The sequence below is a fragment of the Strix uralensis genome, chromosome 9 (assembly GCF_047716275.1).
Source record: "Strix uralensis isolate ZFMK-TIS-50842 chromosome 9, bStrUra1, whole genome shotgun sequence".
In the NCBI taxonomy this organism is placed as follows: domain Eukaryota; kingdom Metazoa; phylum Chordata; class Aves; order Strigiformes; family Strigidae; genus Strix; species Strix uralensis.
In genome coordinates this window covers 2,419,340-2,438,773 of record NC_133980.1, presented here as the reverse complement: position 1 = coordinate 2,438,773, position 19,434 = coordinate 2,419,340, and the positions used below count along the sequence as shown (strand labels likewise).

At 38.5% G+C, this 19,434-nt stretch overlaps 1 protein-coding gene across 1 annotated transcript in view; it reads right to left on the bottom strand.

Annotated features, from left to right (window-relative positions):
* The window catches only part of RSRC1 (arginine and serine rich coiled-coil 1), a 174,261-nt gene that overhangs the window by 119,891 nt on the left and 34,936 nt on the right, over positions 1-19,434 (bottom strand). Inside the window, exon 4 of the mRNA XM_074878222.1 lies at positions 15,909-16,079. Within this exon, the coding sequence (XP_074734323.1) occupies positions 15,909-16,079 (171 nt within the window). The remainder of the gene's footprint in view (positions 1-15,908; positions 16,080-19,434) is intronic.

The following is a 19,434-nucleotide window of genomic DNA, read 5'->3' as shown; positions in this document are numbered from 1 at the left end:
AAATTTTACTTTACAATAGCATGTCCTTTGGATGTTTGTTTTGTTTGGTTGGTTTTTTTTTCTTTATTTGCCTCTTGTTTGCTTGCTCAGAGGAGACTGTTTATTGTGTTTGCTTTGGTTTTTACCTCACTGATTGCTCGGGACTCCTCTGCTTTAGTTCCACGATAGCAAGACACTGGGTACACGGTTAGGTGATTACTGTATCTCTGCAGTTCAGTATCTGCAGGGTGTCTGAATGCCACTCGAACTACTTAAACCCAGTAAAGAGATTACAGCTCACACTAACTGGATTTTCACAGCTCTGTATCATTCAGTTTGGATTCCTCATGCACAGATTAAGAGAGGCCATTAAAACAATAGTCAGCTGCTCTCAAAGTGCAAGGTGTCTTGGTAGAAAAGAGAACTACACGTTTACATTCAGAGTGTGTGCGTGTGTGTTTGTACATGTGGGCAAATAAAACACTTTCTGAAAAGAATACTCTGTATTTAAGGAATTATTCACTTTAAAAACCCAAGATAATGCAAATTATATAGTTATAAAAGGACAATCATGGTGGTTGGCAGTTTTAAGGACCAGATAGTTTTGAAAATTTTAAACAGCTTAAAAGAATGTGTGTCTTTGAAGATACTGCCTTCAAATGCATTCCAAAACCTATTTCTGTAAATATGGAGAAATATAATTCCCTCAACATAGTACATGAATTTAGCAGGGCAGCTAATTTAACAAGCATCTCTAACTGACAGTCTGAACTACAGAACTGGAACACAAAATTTATATTTTTGTACTTAGTACAAAAAGTACTTAGTGAATGAAAACGAAACGGTTACTCTGTGGCTAAAAACTACTTTCTAGACACGGTGGTTCTCCGACATCTTCTGTACAGTTGTGCTCCACTGCTTACACACGTGTACTACCCGCACTGGTTTTTTACAGCTGTCTGGTAGTGAAAGGAAAAGAAATCATACCATATGCTGCTGTCTCAATGTCACAGCCCATTAAATAAATGGCCATCCTTTTTAGTCTTAAAAGGGGATTTTTAGCAAACAAAAAGAAAAACAAGGCCAACACAGCTCAGACGACAATAGCAACAAATCTGGGTCAAAGGCAAGTGACCCTAGACCTACTCTGGGCATATGGACGTCTCTGTCCTTTTCAGGGGGAAACTCCTACTCTGCTTCCCATTACCCTTTGGCTGACTTACTGTAGAGGAAATTGTCCTCATTTGGCCTTTCAGCTGCTTCCTTCTGGTCTCCAACACCCGAGTATTTTTTGCCAGCAAAGCTAATCAACTCATTTTTCTAGCATCCTTAAAACACTCGTATGTACCATCGGCACCCTGCGTCCTGGATACTCTCACAAATCTTTCTCTTGAGCAGCTGGATGGGAAGCAAACTACTCAATTCCTTTTCCATCAGAAAATAAGAATTCTGAAAGGGCAAGTTATTAAATCTATCTGCATAAAACACACCTCAAAGAACCACCATGAGTACAAGGTGTCTTCTTTAGTTACCTGTGTATTTGGGTTCTGCCTGCAGTAATACAAGGTATTTATAATCAGCAGGTACCATGCTATGAGCATTTGGCTCTATGTAATAACTGCAAAACCACTCTAGTGCACGAACTTCATGATAGCAACATCTAATCAGTTGTAAACCTCTGGATGAGGACTAAGTATATGCTATCTATACATTTCTAGATCAGAATACACCTAAGAGAACTCATGAGGCAGCATGAGGACCCTTGACCCTGAAAATCTCCAGCGTGGGTATGAGGATGAAAAGGCTTTCTAACAAATCCATCATCTACTTCCTGACAAACCCATCATCTTTCCCCAACATTGGACACTTTTAATATTCAGCTGGACAGGGGGCTGGGCCATCTTGTCTAGACCCTGCTTTTGCCAAGAATGATGATCCTTAAGGTCCTTCCCAACCTGGGATTCTATGATTCTAGAATACTTCCATAATTTCTGGACAAAAACTGCTCTCCCATTTTGTTCCACTCTCAGATGTGCAAGCAGGTCTCAGCCAATGTGAACACCGGGTTTTCTTTGTGTCCATGAAGTTTAGCATCACTTTGGAATGCGTGGGGTTCTGAGAAATAAACTTTACTAAACATGTCCAGTTCATTAAAGGCTGAGAACAGCCATAACGTGGTATTGCTGTCCAAACATCACCTCGTAGCATATAAAAATGCTCCTTCTGCCAGCAAGACAACCATCATTCAAGTACTGAAGGAATAAACTTTAAAAATACAAAGACAGAATTATAATGACTAGAGACAGAATGCAGACACTTTTGTATTTAAAAAAATCTAGCAATCATTTGATGAACAACTCCTCCAAAAGGCTACATGATAACCCATACCACCTCAGCGTTCAAGTAATTTCTTCTACAGTCTTTGCTCACATCGAAGGTCTCACTGTATCTGCCACAGAGCCCTCGATGAAAGAACTGCTGCGATGCACTGCTACAATATCAACCACTACTACATTATTTATCTATATGATTTCACTTCTGCATTTAAAAGAGATTAAAGAGCACCGGGACATCTGCCTGAAAGATCTGTCCCCATTTTTTTTTTTCCCCTTGAGATTCTCACTGCAGAAGTCCAAACAAAATATGGAAGTTTAAGAATTTTTTTTAAATGGTTCAGAATACTGATCTCTGCTCTACAACAAGCTCTAAAAGCAGCACAGGTCACATCTCCTTTTATTATTGCAGCTCTAAACTGTAGTGACAGAAACTGTGTCAACACACGGAAGGCATGAAGTTAACCTTTAGGGCAGTATACATATGTAAGATTTGAGGAATATAATTTTGAATTATTCCTTTCCAATAAGATACTCCAGGCTACAATTTTTTCTGGAAGAAAGGTATCAAAAGTACAATCTTTTTACCTCACACTACAGAGGTCATTAATTAAGACCTGCACCTCATGAGGTAACATAATATAAAAGAAGTTCTTCCATACAGGATCAGAAAACATGGGGAGGAGTAAGGCAAAGATCTGAAATAATGGTACTCTTTCTTCACAGTTTCTAAAACTTATTTAATTTTCATTATAGAATTCTGGCTAAGAAAAAGAAGTCAATATAATTTGGTTTTGGTTTTTATACAGAAATTGAAATATTTTCCATATAGTCAAAATAATTAACTGCAGAAGGTTTCCCTACCATAAGTTATGATGTACTTAACATTTCTACATTTTGAGTCTTTCTGGAATTAACAGAGATAAATGCTTTAAAACAGAATAGTCTGAATCCCGTATGCTGGCCAGCTGGATTTTGTTAGCATTGGTCATACTAGAGTTCTCCTATGCTTCCATTTTAATTATGTTTGCAATTTTTCTTTTCATGAATGTTTGTGATATAAACCAACACAAATAGGAACGATTGTTCTCACTGGGATACTCTGTTCTGGGGGAAGCACCTTGGTACACCAACCTCGTGCACTGTTCGCTGAAGCTTAGCTATGGAAAGGGTGAAGTATCTACTGAGACACTTCCTGATGACCAAACAAGCATGACATTTCAGATTCAGAGGTTATAAGTACCGGAAGTTATTCTTACTAATCATGATAATTAGTCAGTATTTCATCATTGGTCTATTAATTAATAATACAAGACAGACATTTCAGGAAAAGGTGAGCTACCATGTAGTCACATTCACTCAGCTTTTTTCTTCCACGCGTTGCTCCCTTTTAAACTCCGTTTCCTGAATTCAAGCCAGAAACAAAATAGTAACATAATGATCAGACTGGTAAAAAAGATTTTTTTTTTCTCCTTGTAGACAGCACTATTTTACAACGCTCCTGCCTACAGCTTCTTTCAAGGCAATTTTCATGTAAGTTGTGGTAAGACATCCCTGCCTCCCACCGAGAGTCCATAGCGCTGGCAGACTGCGTGGTCGCTGGCTAATGCGAGCAACGGGTGGAAGAAATTGAGGAACTTAAATGGAGGTTAAAGTCAGCTGCACTCATTGGCTTCTTTCCTTATGCTGGATAAAAGGAGACTACAGGAAAAACTACAAATAAACTGGTCAACCAAATTAAACATTTCAAGGGTGAAAACTAGTTAACTAATGGAGACGGAAGGTAGTTTCCACCCAAGGAGCTTTCATAGCAAAGCAGAGAGGAGCAGGCTTGCCCGAGCACCCACTGCCGCTCCTCCATGCCACGGGACATTCAGCTGACACAGCTCTGCTGCTGTGGAATGATGCTGAAGAACAGAAAGCAGAAATACTCTTCAAACAAAACGTCAAAGAAAGTGTAACTCAGTGTGTGCTCCCCAACTACTTTAAGCAAACCCTTGTGACCAGAGTAATAGTAAGTCAGGTACAAACATTGCTGGGAAAAAAAAAAAAAAAGATAAGAGATAGAAAGGAAGATAAAAGCAGTAAAAATAAATAGAGGAGACATTTTGGTTTAGTTCTGATTCTGGAAAAATAACTCCCTTGCCATGACAATACATCTTACTGCTCCTTGAGAGCTCACTCCGTAGGAAGTCAAAGCAATTGGCTGGCAGTCAAAGATACCCCAGGTCAGAGAAAGGGGCTCGACTTGTCATAAAATTTTAGAAGCTTACTATCTGCTATTCTTCAAGAAGCTACCAAAATAAATTACTGTAACTAATAAGTACTATCTCGCATCTTAAAACTTTATTATAACCACCTTTCAGCAGTGTGACTGTAGCTGTTACAAAGTCCTCATAATTTAGTCCAGACACTGAAAATAAAAACACTCAGATTAAGGAAATATTTTTCCCTTCCGACAAAAGAACAAAGAAAATTCTACTATAAGTACTCAAACTATTTTCCTACACAGGACTGAAATCATTTGGTTTCAGCATTCAAAATGCATTCTCTAATTTAAAACAGATTTTAAAGAAGTTCTACAACTTTTCTACTAATTACTGTGTTTAATATGGACATACAACCACAGAGTCTACTATTTTTGAACAGGGCATTTTCACTAGTGACACTGTTCATTCCACTGTGGATAAGGGTCTGTCAATTTTATTATAAGCACCTACTCTAGGATGCTTATAACTCAACAACAAAAATATGATCAAGGTTGAAACATGACATGCAAGGTTTCAGCCCAGAAACAATCCTTATTTATTATGTTTTGAATCAAAACTTACAAAAGTAGAATGCCGTCTTTTCTCAAGCTCTTAAACGGCAAAATAAACACAATGTACTCTTGCTATATTATCCTCATAGCCCTCTAAGTTATAAATACAATCCAAATAATCAAAAATAACTCATGAATTAGAGACCGAGAACAGTGCACATTAAACAAGCGTTGTGGCACCCTGAACATCATTTTATATTTGCACATTTCTGCTACTTGATAAATGTATTTTGTCATGTAAGATTTTAAAGAAAAGGTCTTAGAGTGACAAAATCAGTCTCAGTGTGACAAAATCCCATTTGTAACTGAATAGAGATGATTGAACACAAATACCTTAGGCCAACAACTACAGAGATTATGTTTTGGAACCGGCGTGTGCATAATTGGATCAGATAAACACTAACATTTTACAGATTTTGAGAGCCACCTCTTGTCACCATGGACAGTATGGGAAGTGATAAGATACTCGTCCTTCTTATTATCTAACTGATTAACATAAACATGTTGCACCCCGAGGAATTGCTCCCAACCTGAATTTAAGCTTGATGATTGCTGAGTGTGTGTTAGACCTGATGAAGGTTTCACATCCTTAAAAACATGAGCATTTTTTCCTCCTTATACCAGTTGGTCTAAAAGAAAGATATTATTTTTCCCAGCCAACACTGCTTCTCGTATAACCCTAAACTGTCATGGCTACAGCAGCACAACTCTTAAATGAAGAAAGAAGGTTTACACAAATTTTGTGCAGCATCACCAATACTATTCAGGCTGTTGTTAAAAAGCATCTGGAAATTACATTAGCAATGGTAGACCCACCTCCTACCTCTCATCCTTCCCTGCTGGCATAACCCTTTTTCAGGGCCATGCTAGGAGGCAGATGAAGAAAGAGATTCTTTCTCTAAAAGCAACAGAAAAGCAACAATGAAGAGCTACAGAGGAATCTTTTTTTTTTTTAAGTCCTCTTTACAAACAGAAAACTTTTTTACAAATTTATTCACCACAATAATAAACAGCAGTTGCAGATTCCTTGCACATTAGACCTATTTTCTAGTAATGAAACTCTAAGAATATGCACTAATTTCATACGCTTGTTAAAAACAGCAAATGATTCTCAGTCTCCAAAAGCAGAGGCACATACAGCAGGTGAAACACCTTGCAGACAGCAGCTGAGACCCAGCGCTCACAACACACCAGAGGCAGCAACTTCCCCCACCGCACCAGTATAAAGCAGAGAGGAGATGAACTGCCCCAGCCCTGCTTCGCACGAGCAGGCAGGTGGCCCTGCTTACCTCTACTGAACACCTACAGCACCAGCTCCTCCTTTCCTGCTAGCCCTGAAACACTACCCACCGCAGGAGCAAAAGCAGCTGTAGGTTTCCTTAAGCCATGCAGTGCTGCTGGAGCTAGAAGCCCGTGGCCGTGGCCCACTGGCCAAGGAAGCGGCGACATGGAGGGAGCCCCCGCCATGTGCTCCCTGCAGCGTGCTTACAAAGGGGCAGCGCCGGTTAGGCCTCAAGTGTGCATCAGGTAGAAAAACAGGAGATTTTCTGCCATATGACATGAGGGAATGGCCTCAAGCTGCACCAGGGCAGGGTCAGACTGGCTCTTAGGAAGTATTTCTTTCCAGAAGGGGTTGTTGGGCGTTGGAATGGGCTGCCCAGGGCAGGGGGGGAGTCCCCATCCCTGGAGGGGTTGAAGAGTCGGGTTGACCCAGCGCTGAGGGATCTGGTGGAGTTGAGAACGGTCAGGGTGAGGTTCATGGTTGGACTGGAGGAGCTTCAAGGGCTTTTCCAACCTACATGATTCTGGGATTCTGTGATTACAAAACTAGGATTACAGATCTTTTCAAGTAAAAGTGCTGGTGAACAATCATGCAAAGCAAATTTGTTATGCAGGCACAATAGTGTCTTTTGGAAGTTGAGTATTTTGGCCATAGAAATGCTGAAAGTGATTAAACAATAACATGAATTAACTTCTTGCTAAATCTTTTGGGAGATTTAGCCTTTTGGAAGTTGAGTGTCTTGGCTGTAGAAATCCTGAAAGTGATGAAACAATAACATGAATTAACTTCTTGCTAAATGGTGACTGTTTGATGTGTCCTACTGGTAAACCACTTTAAATGCACTTGTATAACCCAAAGGATCCAAGAGTTCTTCCCTTTTTTCCTAATTAAGTGAAGGGGCAAACCCTCTGATTTCAGGCTGGAAAAAGTTTGGTTTACAATAGAAGTCCTTCAAAACAAAAATACAGCACTGGAAGAATGAATATTCCTTAAATATGAATAATCATTTGTGCTTTATTCTAAAGTAGTATGTTATTAATTAAATATAGTTCCTTACCTATTTTTGTCAAAAAAAAAAAGTGGTTTATACTGCAAAGATTACCCTAGTAATTCCTAACTTTCTCAGCAAATAGTCTTAAAAGCAAGAGCTTATGTTGATATCCATGGAGCTATTAAAAAAATTTAGTGTATTAGTCCCTGTTATTAAGTCAGCATTTAACTGACAAATGCCAGCCTATTTTATCATTATGAGACCATAATAAATCAGTTTTAAAACCAACTAGAATCAAAATGAACAAATTTTGCTAAAGCAAAGTTTCTCAGAATAAACAATTTTAAGATATATTTACTTCCTTATATCAAAGCCCAGCGCTTCACAGTTCAGTGTAACGCACAACCAAAATGTGCTAGAGGTATCTCTCCTTCCAATCAAACATTTACCCTTCGCCACTGGTGAAAGGCAACAAGATCTCTTTACAACGTCTCGTCTTTTTCAATAAATTTTGCATGAAAACATGTTACCCAAGCACAAAGTTGCCTGCTGTCACATTGGAAGTATGATAAATGTTTAATGAAAACAACACCACACAGCTTGGTGTCAGACAACAGCTATCACACAGTCCTGCTTTGATCTGAACAGACACTTAAAAGGAGTTCTGAGTGCGCTTTGCACCACAGAACTCTATAACCTATATGCAAATTGGAGAAAATTACCATAAATTACTTCCTACTGCCTAGCATGGAAAGAGGTAAGAAAAAAAAAATAAAATATGACAAGCTCCAGGAGTGTCTGACTGCTGTCAAACTCTGAGAAGTCCAATATTCCCAATTTACTTCCAATGTCTTCTGCCAAGCCCTGAAAAGCTCATCAACAAGCATTTATCACCCAAGTACCGTCCACAGAACCGGCTGGGGCACTGCCAGGGCCGAGCACAGAAAATAAAACTCCGTGAGTGCTTTGGTTAAATGCCACTGAAAAAGGTCCCCTAGACAGAGGGAGCACAGCAAATATTTAAAGACCTAACACATGGAATTAAAAGGAAAAACAAACTCTTCAACTCTGTAATATCTATCAAAGTATTTAAGAAGCTGTGAAACTGTTAATGCACAAATGTATCAATAGCCTTATTAAGTATCAGAAATTAAAATGGTGGTCGGGTTTGATTAATGGCACAACACTTCTTTTTTCATAACAACTGAGAAGCTGCTCTTAATTTATTCCATTAAAAATTGTCAAAAACACTTTAAAAAGTAATCCAAAATTCCACTACTAAGAAAGCTAGGGTGAAACCCATAAATCTAGTAAAAGTTATTTAAAGCTAACAAGTTTTTAGTAGGGTTTTTGCCCCCAGTTCAACAATGAACAACGATTCTTACAAAAAGCATGTCTCAGAATGCCAGAACTTGCAGGTTTTTAAGCTAATCAAGACTTTAAACATCCAAATTCAACAGCACACACATACAGGTCAATGAAAACATGTATGCAAGTTGTTTTAAAACAAGTGAATTAAAAAAAAGCATAAATAAAAGATGAATGTAATGCTGTGATTAGCAAAAAAATTAGTGGAAAGATACTCTAGTGGTATAATTATGCGTTTAAGTAAATCAGTACTATAAAACACTTTTTTTTTGGAGACTTGGACACCTGAGGATCACTAGCATGCAAAAGTTGCTGGTCTAAAAGCAGATCTGGGAGCGGCAAGAACTCCATGAGTGACTGAGCTTCCCCAGCAGCCTGCCAGCCACGATTTGCAGTCACCAGGTCCACCCCGTGGGATGTGACAGAAGCACGTCGCCCAAGGACCATGCTGCACACCCCATCCACGGCCAAAAATCCACCCTCCCTGCCAGAGACGTGGCCAGTTTAACAAAGCCTCAAGGCACTCAATGCTGAGCTTCATACGTCACTCTGATCTAGTCCTCAAGGCATGATTTAACAGAACTACATTTTAGAAATACTAAAAATATATGGATTTCCCAGACTTAGTACCACCTTAGAAGAATCCATGTTAGGAACAGGCCCTTATGTTGACACCTTTAAAGTATTACAGGAGAGATCTCATTGTATATCTAAGTCAAAACTGCAGTGCAAATATACTTGTCAAATAAACCACCTTACAACATCTAGAAAAAACACCTCACAATCTATAGTGCCTTTTTAAAAGGCCACTAGTGTCCAAGACTGGGGATATAGTCTAGTTAATACTATATTAGCAATTCAAATTCCATACAATAAAGAACAAAGCTTTCAGACTGGACTGCTGCATTGAGCTTTGAAGCCAAAGAAATGTGGGAGGGGAAGAAGGGTTGCTCTATTTCATTACAGGCAAATAATTGCTGCTTTCCACTGAACATGATATATCACTTCTTAAAACAAGCCACAAATGAAGGAAAAAGAAAGAAACAAAAACACAAGTCAGGTGCTGGAAGTCTAAAAGACAGTGATAAGGAAGTGTCCCATTGGTGTATAAAATAAAAATTACATTCTGGGACGAGTTGGAAGCCTGCTTTAGTCTTATCTAAGGGGATGCCAGAATAAAAACCATACATATACATCACATTTGCATGTCAGAAAAAGCACGCTAAGACTGCTTCATCTTAGGGGGGCAATGGTATGTTCTGAAATGATCACAAGGAACTGAAGCTTGAACCTCTTCCAACCACAATCTTGTAATAATAATCTCAAGTAATACTCAAGCTATTGTAACAGGAGAAAGCTGTTTTGCCTCCCTGCAACTTATCTTTTCTAAATATACTACTTTCAATAAATTAGCATGTGATCAATAATCCAGACTGTATCTAGCACTTTGTTTTCCTATTTTGCTGGGACAGAATCTTTTTCAATAGGAAGAAAGGATTCCGTAATAAAAACTCTACTGTCAGTAGTTCAAAACTTATTTTTAAGTATACGTTTCTCTCTAGAAATCAGTGGAACTCAGCTTTACCGAACGACCAGTAAGTTTGGGGTTTGGGGTTTTTTTTTTTTAAGTCAGTTTGACAGGACAACGTACATCATTATACTTCCAGAAGGACTATCACTAATTTTCCCATAATCAATCAAAACCACACAGCGAGGGTCTACTGTGAGACCTGCAACTCCCTTCTTGATAAGCCATTGGAAATTAAACCCAACCTGTCCTATGATGCAGAGATAAGGCTCTTCCCTTTTTATTCAGTGGCCTTTTCTGATCAATGCTACCCATTTTTTTCTTTTAGCCCAGAGTGCATATGCTTGCATAAGACTCATTTTTGCAGGGTGGGGGGTGGGGGGGAAATGAAACCAAGTGAAGAAAACAGAAAATGGGACAGCCAAATGTAGGACCTGATAAACTACTTCGGTAGAACAATGAACACTGAAGTTTTGCTTTTTTCAAATAAACAAAAATTTAATATAAGAAAATCACTAGACTAAAACTTATTGGTAAGAACTAGACACCAGATGTTGACTACGCATTATAAAGTTTTGCAGAGTTAACAGAAAATGACAATGCATCCCAAAAATCTATATTTGTCCTTATTTTATCAATTCAATTTTATTTATAACACTTCATAATGTATCAGTAGATATAGTGTGCTCTGTAAAAATTATGACAGTGTGGTAACACCTCGATATACCACTTGACAGTTAAACTTTCATGAGAACAGGAAAGCCAACCATGTGTGTGCTAATTACAAAGTATGAGCACTGGTAGAGTTCTAGTATATATGAACGGTCCAAAGAATAATGCACACAACATCACTACTGCAGTCACGGGTCATAACTAGAGAACAATATCGTTATTACAAACAGAGAAATATGATTTGAAACTTGGCCTGGGAGACTGGATGAATAGAAAAGGCTGCAAGGCCAAGCAAGTGCTTTTATTTTGGAAATGCTGGCAACAGTTATTCAGAAAAAGCCATACCATTTATTGATTTTTATTATATCCTTCCAGGCAATAAAGCTCTTTCTCCCATGCACTGCAACAGAAACAAAAAAATAAAAAATAATAAAAGGGAACACAGTTCAAACAACTACTAGGAGATCAGCAGACCAAAGCAGCAAAAGAAACTGGTTAGTTCAGATTACTTGCAAAACGGAAGGAAAATAAGTAGCACTACAGTAGCTGAGTACAAACTGGTTAAGAACGTTTCTTGCTACCTGCTTGTCATCAGTTTTATTTTGCAAAGAGTTTTCACTGGAAATGAAATAATTCTGATAATCTAAAATAGATCATTTTTTAAATGAATATTTAGGGTGGGCAACTGGGACACTTTCTGAGTTTGCATTGCTTTACCTTTGGAGTACAAAACTATTTCAAAGCATGATAGACCACTCTTAACACCAGGTTTTTTCACCACGTACTGTCAGATGCTCTAAATGAGCTTCCCAACCCAAATTCAAAGCAGCTGTTACCACAAGCTCCCTCCATAATGGCTGAACAAATAGTATATCCCTTAAAACATTTCAGATTGTAAGAACAGAAGAGTTCAGCTGTTTTGCTACAACTGTAATACAGCCTGTCTCCACAAAACAGCCAACACTTTGATGTTCAAGAAGTTCAGTGCTCAACCTTAGAGAACCTTCACTGAAATGGAGAATGCCGAAGGACAACAACTACATTACTACAGCAGAATTTTTTTACTCTTGAACTCTCTTTTGAGATGTTTACTGTGAAGATAAGATCTACTCTGGAAGAACCTAAAGCTGCCCTGATTTAAAACCAAACACAAGGCTTTCCCCCTTCACATCTACAAAAATACACCGGCCAAGCGCAGAAAATTATCATTAGAGTTTATATAAGCCACAAACAAATAACAGATTTGCTCCTTAATTAGTGCAAAAATTTCATTTTGACTGTTCCTCCTCTGAAGTGGACAATCAAGTCCCAAATATATGACTACTTATATCAAATAACCTGCAGCACTGGCAAACTGAAATATCTTCCTTTATGCAAAGTTAAACTATAAAGTCACAGAATCACAGAATCATCTAGGTTGGAAAGGACCTTGAAGATCATTTAGTCCAACCGTTAACCTAGCAGTGACAGATCCCAACTACACCAGATCCCTAAGTGCTATGTCAACCCGCCTCTTGAACACCTCCAGGGATGGGGACTCCACCACCTCCCTGGGCAGCCCATTCCAACACCTAACAACCCCTTCTGTAAAGAAATACTTCCTAATATCTAGTCTAAAAGTCAAACAGCACCTGATAATTTATATTCCACCTTCTCACAATCTGGCTTTTGGATGATCTTCATTATAGCTTTAAAGTAGCTATTTTCACTAAATACATTCCAAACATATGTCAGTTTAAACTGAAAACTAGATCTGGCCCTTGACGTGTCTTGGAGTACCTGTAAGGATCTATTCCAAACACAGAGATCAGAGGACTATTTTTATCTCTATGGATCCCCTGCTGTTGGAATTTCTGGAGAGGCTCTGTAGAATAATGTTACTTTTAGTGCTGATCTAGACACTATAGATATAGAAATTCACTCACTTGGAGAGTCATCTACAACAGATTCCACAGTATGTCACATCCAAATGTACACCTGACAGTCATTTTTTGTCTCCATTCAGACTTTCTTTCTTCATACTTCAGAGAAAAAAGTGAACAAGTTGAAAAACCAGCACCACCATTGTGTTAGTTAAAGCAGAATATGCCAGGAGGAAAAATAAAATACTTATTTTTTTTCCTGTCCAAACTGGAGCCAACTTAAGAAAAAAAAAAAACAAAACACATTTTGAGGAGGCATCACCGATCTCTACTGTCTCTCCGATGAAGACAGCTGATGGAGCAAATTGTTTTAGTGCCTCCTGGTCTATTCGAGCATTAAGTCATTGGGGTGAGCAGGGAAGTTCGGGCCAAGGCAGCGAACCGTTGTGCTGTGGCAGACCAGCACCAGTCACAGAATCTAAGACACTCGGCTGCAGAAACAAGCTATAATAAGAGTTATAATTCTAACCATACCCACAAAAGGACATCTGACACCACTACAAGACAAAAACCCTAAATTATAACATATGCCCTCAAAAAATATCAGCAAAACCAACTTGCTACCTTCTGCTGACCACAGCCAACTACAAAAGGCCTTACAGTTACTGGAAAACAAAAAATTCTATCTTGGTGCTTTCCTCAGAAATGAGCATCACGACAGAACAAACGAACCATCAAATCTCCCTGCTGCAGCTGAAAACAAAGGAAAAAAAAATGCCAGAAGCCAATAGATTATCCAGGCAAAAGGTTCACTCAGTTTGTGCTGTACCATCCTCCCTCCTACACACCTATAAACTAAGGACAGGTAGGCTTCCTTGGTGAAGGATGTCTTCTTTTTCCCCATATGTTTCACCCACAAGGAAAATAAATACATAAATAAATGATACAGAGGGAAGAAAGCTGAGAGCTTGGGAGGCTCGAGGAAGCCTCATACAAAAACACAACTATAAAAGACCTTGCTTGGCCTCGTTTTCCCGGAGCACACACAAGGCAAAGAGAAACTACACTAACTCTTTTTTCCTACACACATGCATTTAAGGAAAAGTGCAGGTCCCTAATTCACTCTCACTGGGGTCTATAACAGAATATTCTGTAGACAAATAATCATGCAGTAATTGCAAATAGCAACTGCATCAAAGAGCTCTGTCTTCTCTCTGTATTCAAATATATTGCTTTGCAAAGCCTTTAACAAACAATAATGTGATGTTGATACAGTCTCAATCTTCGAAATGACAAATAACTGTAAAGGGAAAAAGCCTCTCAGATCCATATTCTCTGTACAGATATACTTTGATCACTATTTGATTAAACTGAAAAACATGTCGTCCCCCTTCAGAAAAGTTTATGAAGCAGAGATTATATCGACACCACCCTAGATATTTTGTAGTCTAATAATGCTCCAAGTAAGACACCCCTGTACAAAACCTACCAGTCAGTACCTGAGCTCAGAGGAAAGTGGACTGATGTCACAAAATGTTTCTATTATCAATTTGTACTCTTTGTCCTAACTACCTTGGAAATGACCCAAACAGGGCATTTTGTTTTCAAATTTAGCATAAGCAATTTTGTAAGTTGTCAAGATATAAAGCTAAATTGCTTGCTTCCAAAAAAATTCTGGGCACTTCCGTGTTCTTCCTACAGCTCTCTGATATCGACCGTCATTATAAAAGGACATGAAGTCAGGCAGTATGCTAACAGAGTGCTGCCGCACACTCCAACGTGATTTAAGATGTGCTTCTCCACAAAGTCCAGAAAACCTCTCACGCACCAAATGTTATGTGCTCAGTATGGATCCTTTCCCTACTTTTCTACTTCAATTAAAAAAAAAAAAAAATTTTGGCTGGAACATCCAAGCTTCTCCTCAAGTCTTCTAGAAGTACCAAAATATATTTGAACTTTAGGTAAATGGGTAAAAGGCATCTTGTTGTTGACTTATCAGATGTACTGCAAACATCTCAGGGGTTCTGTTTACACTGAACGCTACTGATTGCTGAAAACATTCGCAACAAGAAGAGATAAATATCCCCTGTGGTTTAGTAAAATGAGGAAAGTATCCCTTAAAATGAGTGGAAGACGCCACTCTTGAAGTTCCCAGCTGTACTACAAATAAGAAAAAAACATGCAAATAGCTAATCCTGGATATTTACATAATCAGTGCTATAACCATGGACATGGAGGTAATGATATCTGAGAGACACTGACTAACTAGTATCATCAAGCCGTAAAACCAGGGAGGTAACTGCGAGATACCTCCATGAAAGTGGGTGGAAGATGCTGCTCTAGAAATCCCCATTCAGCGTTTCAGTGGGAACCCACCAAAGGGAAATTAATGAGTGACACACCAGTGTCTTCCTTCTTAAAACCAATCCCATGAACAGGGAAAAGCTAAACATCACAGTAAAGGCTGTAGGAGATGAAGATGTATACAGGAGAGGTAATTACACAAATTGCCTTTTCTGAAATCTGTAAAAACAAGATCAACAATCCAAGTCATTTCAAGCAGAAATTAGGTTGACAGCAGGTGTTGAAAGGCAGAGTCTGTCACTCACCCATAGCAAGTGCTTCTGCTGAAACTGGACTTTGAGCCACAAAAGAAGCCCAATAGGAACTTCTGACAAGGGAGGAGGGCAAATGAACAGTGAAAACCATCTTTCCGAAGGAAACACTCTTTGTACTTTCCAATACTCCTCAAGCTTTCCTTAAATTGTGGTTATTATGTATTGGAAAAATATTTAGATTAATCAATTGAAGAAAGCTATTTAGCATATTTGCAAATCAAGGGGGGGGGGGGGGGGGGGGGTAGAATTGTAAATTAAACCATCATTTAGTTTGAAATGTTGTCACATTCCAGAATTTTAAAATACTAAGAATCACACTATTCAAAGATTTTAAATCATTTCCACTTAGTTTATATAAAATATCATGTACTATCAAGCAAACTGATGAGAGAAAAGAAAAACAACACTAAATCGTTCCCTGTTTTTATTATACATTGTTTGTCATTTCACTTACCCATGCTTCGTGCCATATATCTCCTTTTCTTTTCCTTTGCCCTTCTCTTTTATTTTTTCTTTCTCTCTGCCTTTACGCCGCTCTCTTTCACGAGACCCGCTATGAGTTCTCCTATGACTGGATCTTTCACTACTTCGACTATAAGAACGTTGACGAGGTCTTGATCGTGATCTACACAAAATCCATAGTATTAAAATTTAGCAGTCATACATTTTTCACTGTCACTGTATGTTAGATTTGTTATATAATCCAACTATTTTAAACACATTTTTAAATCATTCAGTAATTTAATACTTTTAAACAAAAACCTGCCAATTTATCAAAAGAAAAGTGAAAAATAAAGCATTGCTTCTACTCTCAAGGAAGAATGCAAAATAAATTAAACCACACTACCTAGCATTCACCCATTAACAAAGTAATCTGGTATTACCACAGTAATCTTTGGAGCTATTGAAGAAAGAAAGGAAGGAAATTTTTTCCTGAACATTAAACTTTCAATTCTTAAGTTCTCATCAATTTAGTTTGGCAAATAAACAAAGAATTTACACCTGCTATTAAGTGCTTGTATTTACATATTAAATACATTACTATTAATAACAATTTTCCAACAAAAACCTGGAAAACCAGAAGTGACATGTTCAAACCCCCATCTTTAGCCTGTAGAGCTGACACTTGAACACAGCTTCTCAATATCAAATTCAGATTTGAAACACACTTTGCAGAAAACCTATAAAAAGGCCAAGCCTACAGGCCCAATAATGCGAGAAACTGCACACAGGTGCAAGGGTTTGTGCACATATTTGGTTCTTTGTTACAAGTTCCTACACAGCTATAGGATACTCTGTTCTCAATCATGTTATCCATTCCTCTGTAATAAATGTGTGTTGTTACTGATATACTTGAATGAAAAAAGATCAAGAAGTATTACAATGTGACTGTTTCTATACATATCCAAAAAAACTTTTCATTACTCCTGAATTTTGTAGACAATTTTCTAAATCTTAGTTTATGATTTATCAGGTATCAATACATCTCTTCTGGGGTACACAAGAAGCTATAGACAATGAACATTTAGGAAAACAGCAGTTCAAGTTTGCATTAGTTTCTATTACAACGTACATCTTCATAAAAGTTCTGATGGCACCTCATTGAAAAGTTTCATTAAGTACTGAGAGGGTTGGGGGGGAAGGGCATTTTTTAAAACAGTATAAAAAATTTATTTAGCACCACTTGGAGTGCAAAACTCCAAAGGCCTTTAAAAGCAAAATCACATAGAAAAGCTCACTCAATTTAAAAGGCAACAACTGTTTAATAAAACTCAACAATAGAATAAGCAAAAGAAAATACTACATCCAGATGAAGCTATAAATTACATTTAGGATGAATGTTGCTATTGAGTCTGGAATTTGTCCAGCGTCCTGGGGTTAACATACCTATTCTTGCCACGGAGCCTTTCAGACTAGCACAAGAGGTCAGAGCCTCAGTTTTACGTTTCATTCAGCAGATGGCATCTCTTGCAACACAATATCTCCCATTATCAGGCACACTATTAGCACTAATACAATAGATCAAATTACCACTTAAGTGGCGTATTATGAACTAGAGAACATTTTCTGTCTCAAAATGGCTTCTTATTATGTCATCACAAATTAAAAAGCATCCATCCATTCTTTAGTCCTCAGGTAGAGGAAGTTTTGACCTAAAAAAGTATCCGGGATATCAGATCTATTTTTTGGTTGGCACAAAGACACTGGTTTTACACGCACCATGATGAGGCACGCACAGATTTACAGACCCCTGTCCTACAGATATTCACTATTCAGAGCTAACCATGATTTCTGAGAACTCTGCAGGCAAGATGCAAAGTCAGAAACAATTAAAAAAAAAACCAAACCAAAAAAAGCCCTATAGTAACACAAATCACCTTCATTTGATGCAAGGCCTCTCCTTACTTAAGGGTGTAGAGTCCTTCAAACAGAAATAACTGAGGAATCTAAAATATTTATTGCTAGAGCGCTTTCTTTCTCAGCTCAAATCTGAGCTTGATTTCACATCCACCTTTTACAGGTGCAAATAACAGCAAATTCAGTGCAGATTAGCTGGATGCTCAAATCCTAGATTTCTGTTCACTCACGTGTCTAGGTAGAACAAATGGCAGGTATCATTTATATACAGAAAAACAGCTTTTAAAAATTAAAAGTAGACTTGCATCAAATTTGGAATAATGACAGCACTGACAAACTGAAGCTGTCACTGTTCTTTCATTTGTAATCTTTTGCACCCACAAAATTCATGAGCCTGGAGTGATCCCTAATCATTGTTTATCCTGTAAGGGTTTACAGTTATAGAAAATAGCTGATACAGCTTGTGTTCCCTGTCCCAGTCACGCAGGTGAGGCAGGCAGATGACTATCAACGGGATATTTCAGTGAAGATCTTAACAAAAATGTTAAGTTCTACTCCACAGAAGCCATCTCTGCAGGACACATTAGTTCAGTCAATCCTTCAATTATCAGAGCAGTTGATCTGGGCTGTAGATCAGCCCAGAGCACAGATGCAGACAATCCAGAATTGGCTTCACGCAGAGCCAACTTCGGTTTGGTCAGACTTGTTAGCTCAGATAACAAGTTAGCACAGGCAGAAGGGTCTTTGGGGCAGCTCAGTGTCAAGTCTGGCTGGCTCCATGGGCTGCAGACCCCCAGCCTAACCCAACCTGACTGCGATGCTCTATTTCAGGGGATCTATAGAGAAAAGAGTGCAGGAAAAGCGCTGCAAAGCAGATCTAGTGTATTCCGCTGCGCCTGAATCAACTTGCAGGCTCTCTGATAACGTTTGTTCTCCAGTAGCTAAGCTGTACACAGGGTTTATCTGCACGGTGCAGGACAGAGCAGCCAAGACAGGAGTGCTGAGGGATAGACACCAGCACACCCCAACACGGCCTCTTGATGTAGCGCCGGGCAAACACCAGCCACGCGGACCTGTGATGGATCCGCAGAGACAGCCTCACCTCCTCCAAAGATGAGTTTTCCTGGGGTTTCCATCATTATACAAAGTTCTTGGAAAATATTGAACATTTCACTATTTTCCCTTGATGCTGCAGCACTACAGCGCTCCCAAAGAAAACGAACTCTGCTTGCTAAGTTAATTGTATATATTTATATTGATTGCAAACAGTCTTGCTAAAGCACAGATCAAGCAACACAGCTCCAGAAATACAGAAAGATTACAGCCACAAATAGGGGTGAAGTAAATAAGGAAAACTGAGGCAAAGAAAAAAGGAACAGTCGAACATTAACGCTCCCTTCAATTCCTGAATGCTGGTGAAATTTAGATTCCGTTAATCCTTTTTAAACTGGGGTAACGACTGCGTTTCCAATGATGTACAGCAATGAGTATTTCTGAAAAAGCTTGTCTTGCATTAACGTTTCTCCTTCACAATCTATCCAAACCCATAGTAACAAAGGATTATTAGACAAGCCACTAGGCAACCATGAAACACAGTTCCATTAACAAATTTAAGCTGAATC